The sequence below is a fragment of the Cyprinodon variegatus genome, unplaced genomic scaffold (assembly GCF_000732505.1).
Source record: "Cyprinodon variegatus isolate N-32 unplaced genomic scaffold, C_variegatus-1.0 Scaffold946, whole genome shotgun sequence".
Taxonomy (NCBI): domain Eukaryota; kingdom Metazoa; phylum Chordata; class Actinopteri; order Cyprinodontiformes; family Cyprinodontidae; genus Cyprinodon; species Cyprinodon variegatus.
The window spans coordinates 178,821-184,287 of NW_015151399.1; the positions used below are offsets into that span (position 1 = coordinate 178,821).

General features: G+C 38.4%; 1 protein-coding gene across 1 annotated transcript in view; it reads left to right on the forward strand.

Moving 5' to 3' along the window:
* Positions 1–152: 152 nt before the first annotated feature.
* The window catches only part of LOC107100226 (zinc-binding protein A33-like), a 7,791-nt gene continuing 2,476 nt past the window's right edge, over positions 153–5,467 (forward strand). Inside the window, exons 1-6 of the mRNA XM_015398637.1 lie at positions 153–224; positions 305–811; positions 3,390–3,485; positions 3,661–3,891; positions 4,005–4,027; positions 4,143–4,261. Coding sequence (XP_015254123.1) covers positions 401–811; positions 3,390–3,485; positions 3,661–3,891; positions 4,005–4,027; positions 4,143–4,261 — 880 coding nt within the window. The 5' untranslated portion in view covers positions 153–224; positions 305–400. The remainder of the gene's footprint in view (positions 225–304; positions 812–3,389; positions 3,486–3,660; positions 3,892–4,004; positions 4,028–4,142; positions 4,262–5,467) is intronic.

Consider the following 5,467-nt stretch of genomic DNA (forward strand, 5'->3'; position numbering starts at 1 on the left):
TTTTTTTTTGGTGAAATAAACTGCATCAATTATAGATTAATTAACCAAATTTAATTCCAGGATTTCGTTTGATTTTTCTTCTATAAAGCTGCACACTAGTTTGCATTTTGACCTCCATATCCACCAGGGGGCAGTGTGGTAAAAAGAAAACAGGGGGAAAAAAACGGTTGGAACAAGTAAGTATGACTTTAGTCAAAGCAACGCGGAAGTGGACTTCATAAACGGTAAAACGTCGGTTCTTATTTAAAAATGAGTTGTATTGTCTATCTGTGTCCCTAGAATAATAATTTTATTGTTTTAACAGAGACGGGAAGCTGTCTGACACCACTTTTAGACACTCTATTAGTATTTCTGCCTGTTTTCTTTAAAAACGAAAACAGGCCTAAACGGCTGAGAGGGCATGGATGAGGATATGCCCGAGAGCACCCTGCCTCTCCGGCAGGATTTGACCTGTCCTGTATGTCAGGGGATCTTCAGGGACCCCGTCCTGCTGCCGTGTTCCCACAGCTTCTGTCGAGAGTGTCAGCAGAAAAGTTGGCAGTTCAGCCACACCTGTCCCATCTGCAGGGTGCCTTACGAAGAGAACTATGCTATCAGTAACAGAGCCCTGAATGACGCCTCAGAGAGCTTCCTCCGACAAGCCAATCTCCGGCCTGTCCAGAACCAAACCTCTGCAGAGGTCTGCAACCTGCATCTGAAGCCTCTGGAGCTGTACTGCGAGAAGGACGAGGAGCCTGTGTGCGTGGATTGTGTCTCGCAGCATAGCACCCACAGGCTGTGGTCCGTGAGAGACGGCATATCCATGTGCAAGGTAAAGTCACTCATCAGACTGTGATTTAAGTCAGACCTCATGGAATCCAGGTGCTTTAATGCGTTATTACATTATGTAGAAAATGAACAAATTGATTTGATGGATTTTTAATCTGCTTTTTTGTCCTGATAATCATCTCAGGGTCCCTTACAGTCTGAGAAAGTATATTCATATTAGGACAAGTAAGAACATCAACATAGAAAACTGTATTTCCAGGCATGTTCTAGTGTCCTGGAGTCAGAGGTCTAACCCCTGGTCTTCAGGAAACTCATGTTCTAGATTCTTCTCTACTTCACCACACCTTCTTTTGTCATTTATGTCAGGCGGCAATTAGGAGGTGTATTCCCGCCTCCTACTGATATAGAGAGGACTATTGAGCACACCTGAATCTAATGATCGCATACAATGGCATTAATATCGGTAAGCAGAGACTGCAGTTGCTTAGGGGCCCACGATCTCTTAGGGCCCCCCGTCACTGACTCCTGGTAGGCCCCCTATGCAATTGTGGATTAGGACGTCTCTTTGCAAATGTAATGCGAAAAATTCCTCTTAAACCCACCTGATGCTAGTCCGTCTGACCGGACCTTATTTATACCCCAACACATGGCAGATTTCAACTTGATGGTGAGTCGTTTAAACACGACACCAATAGCAAAGCAGAAAGTGGTACTTTTAATTACTTTGTTAATAACTGTGTATAGTTCATTAGACGGTTGATCAAAAATACACTCATATAATTTGTTTCAAACCGCAAGAAAGCTCTTAGAATGATGTATTTGAGTATTTCATTTTTTACACTACAACTTGGAATTATGGGTAACCCACAGCGTAGATTAAATCCATAACCGTTACGTAGAATGTGTTAGCGACCAACAAGAGTTACTTAAGTGGATTCCAGAAAAGAATAAGCAAAGAGCTGCTGGAAGAACGGAAAAAACATCCCAAAATAAACGCGTTCTTTCAAAAAACCAAAGAGAGGTGGACGTTGATGCTACAGTGAGTAAGGATTGTGACCAGGAGATGAATGGAGAGAGCGTGGGTAAGGAGGGGGGCTGTGAAGCTCAAGGTAGCCCGATAAAACTCATCTTACAGCAGAATATATTAAAGTATATCCATGTCTAGTGAAGGTGAAGAATGATGACGTGTGTATGGTTGTCTGCGGCGGGGTGGGTGTTGTACTTTGTATGTGGCCCACCCAGATAATATTGCTTACAGGCCTATTGTTGTGTCGTTACGTCATTGGTTACATATCATCCTCAGCAGCGTCCAAGGGTTAGAGAGGTCACCAATTTATTTAAGACAGGTTTGTGGAGGTAAGGGAAAACCTAAAACATGCCAGACTGTGGGACCTGAGCACCAGAGTGGAAGACCTCTGAGCTAAATGTTAGGTCAAAAACTGTGAAAATACATTTCTCCTGTCCGACTGCTTCTTACACTGGGTTTGACTTAAAACAGATATTCATACACAACTTCTTTAAAAAAAAAAAAGCACTGTATTGGCTGCACATGGCCAATAATTCCCATTGTGGTTGGACGAGATTTTTTATTTTAACTGCTGTTTAAATGTATCTAACAAATGCATACATTGGAAAATAGGATCTAAAAGTTATTTTGAGTGTTAGTAAATCTTAATTCAACAGAAAAAATCATGGGATTATATCAGTATTTGCAAAACATATTTCCCTAGCCTGATGTTTGCTCAGACTTACAAACTATTTTAGGTCCTAAAACTATCATGATTAGATTTTTGAAAGCCATGGTGCTGTGTTATTCATATCACATCTGTCTGTTAAAAGTGTAACAATTGTTGGCCGGTGTTTACCAAATGTGGCAGCAGATGCTCACATGGGACTAGTCAAAATGTTAAAAGGTGATTAAAGACTTTAGACTAGACTTAGACAAAGATGAGAAAGAGGGAAATATGGTTGGCATTTTCGTCTTATTGCAGTATTTATCAAATATTTGGCATCATAAGTGATGATTTATAATATTGTTCAATTCATCTGGGAACCAGCTATCAGTGCTTTGACAAAAACTGTATATTAGGAAGAGATTATTAGGGGGAAAATTATAGTTTGTAGACCTGCTGTCACTGACATATCTACTTCTGGAGATTAAATATTTAGAAAAATATATATATAAATAAATTGATCAAACAGCTTTAGATGCAGCTTGAAAGATGGTATATAGCAGGACGAGAAAATAATGAACATCAGAGAGTTATGGCACTTTGATATAAATCGGCTCATCACAGCTGACATTCAGGCCCTTTACCTGATCATAGCTCTGACTGGCACTAGATTGCAGATTTTATTTTGCTTGAATGTGGTTTGTTCATGTTAAAAACTTCATATACATCCATGTTTTTATGAGGCTGTGAAGCCAAAATCAAATTTTTCAATAACTAAATTTGAATTAAACTCATTGGTTGCTTTTTTATTATTATTATTATTTGTGTTAAAAAAATATTCTACTTTCCTCTAAATTTTGTGAATCTTCCCTCAAGGGGAGAAAAAAAAAGAACAAAGTATTTCTATTCCTTTGCTAAATGTCTGTTTTTCTATTTTTACTTTTGCAGAAGGAGCTCGGGTTTAAAGTCCAGATTTTTGAAAAGAAAGTGGAGACGTACAAAAAAATGACAAAGAAGTTCAGCAATACAGTGGAGTATATCAAGGTAGGGTTACTTTCTCATGGTGCTCATGTTGCATTTTGTGTGTTAGATTTTTTTTTTTATTATTATTATTTGCAATGGCATATCAAAAGTTTTTGTAGATAAATATGTTGTAGGGTTTCATTATATATATGAAAGTTTGTTTAATATTTTAATTTCCCTTTTCAACTCTACGCAGCATCAGGCAGGAGAAGCCGAGAAAAGAATCAAGGCAGAATTTGAGAGGCTACACAAGGTGCTTGTTCAGGAAGAAGCCAAGAGACTGGAAGCTTTGTCCAATGAAGAGCAGAAAAAGCTTGAGATCATGCAAAGAGCGATTGACATGGCAGAGGAGGATATTGTTAAAATGAAAGAGCTCATTGAAACTGTGAAAAAAGAAATGGGCAATGAGGATCTGCTGCTGCTGAAGGTAAACGAGGGCAGCTCCTCACAGCTTTTTTAAGGCTCTTATATTATATTGGTTTTTATTTTAAAAATATATTTTCTTTAAGGCTAATTTTCAGCACCCTCTCTGTTTTACAGAATTTCCAGAGTGTTAAAAGAAAGTAAGTGACTGCTCAGTGAGTTTATTAATCTGTGGGATAATTTCACTGTGTAAAACCAAATTCATTTAAGCAGTTCTGATTGAGTCTCTTTTGTTTATGTTCTTCTCTGTTTTAGAGCCCAGTGGGATCAATCTGATCTGGGTTTTCCCTATGATTCCCTAATAGACATGGGGAAGCATGTCGGTTCTCTGGGCTACAACATCTGGAAGGACATGAAGGATCACATCAAATATTGTAAGTATCTTTACATAATATTAACATCATTAAAGTCGCAGGGAAGTCATATTTAAATGTCAAATCATTCTGGTTTAAACATGTATATAATGTACTCTTTATCAGCCTATATTGTCACAAAAGTTAAAAAATTTCTATTTAAAAGAAAATCCTGTCTTAAAAGCTGTGTTTTTTTTTTTCTTCGTTATTTTATGCAGGCCAGTTAGTTATACATCAGCCTGAACACCTAAATTCGGCCAATCATATATCAACTGTCATCTGTCTATCAAATTTTTTCAGGCATAGCATCTTGATTCATAAGTCGCAGCTAATATACGCACTATGAAATAAGAAATAAGAATCTATGGAGTGATTTTTCTGCCAAAACGTTGCGCACACACATAAAGCATGTTGCAAATGCATAAAGCATGTTTCACACAAACAAATCTTATCACTCACAAATAAAAATGTTGCACCGAAATAAAACTTATTGTTCACAGATAAAACTTGTGTTACAAACTCTCATCTAATTTCACACACAAATAAAACTTTTTTTCCAACTGTCCTTAAATGTTGCACGCACACTAATCTTAGTTTTACAAACCGGACTCTAACATTGCACTTAAAATATAATTTGTAAATTGTTCCAGAGTACAAAACAACCTCTGCTCGCATAGAAAACAGCTTCTCCTCGTGTGTACGAGACAATTCTTCACACTCCGCATTAAGTTTCTGCCAAAAGTCACGTGATACATGGAGAATTGTCATTCTGAGTAACCGACAACAGGAGGCGCCACACAATCAAAACAAATGAAACTGCAGTGTTAAGTCGAGCTGCATTTCCCGCGGTTTCCCGTAAATCTCCGCACAGCACAGGCGGCACAATTCATCGTGCAAGCCTATATGAAAGGGAAAAAAGTTAGAAAGGGAGAAATCGGGATGGATAGATGGATCAATCGATCTGAACGCCCTGTTAAAAAAAAAAAAACCCACACCCATGAGTAGAGTTAAAGCAGCCTGATGATATTTACACCGCACCAGATACGGTTCCCCCCATGTTAAGAAGAGGGGAACGTTATCTGACGGAGTTTATAGGTCCATCAGATACCGTTCCCCCCATGTTAGACAGGGGATCGTCAGATACCGTTCATTAAAGATTCCATCCATCCATCCATCCATCCATCCATCCATCCCGATTTCTCCCTTTCTAACTTTCTACCCTTGAAT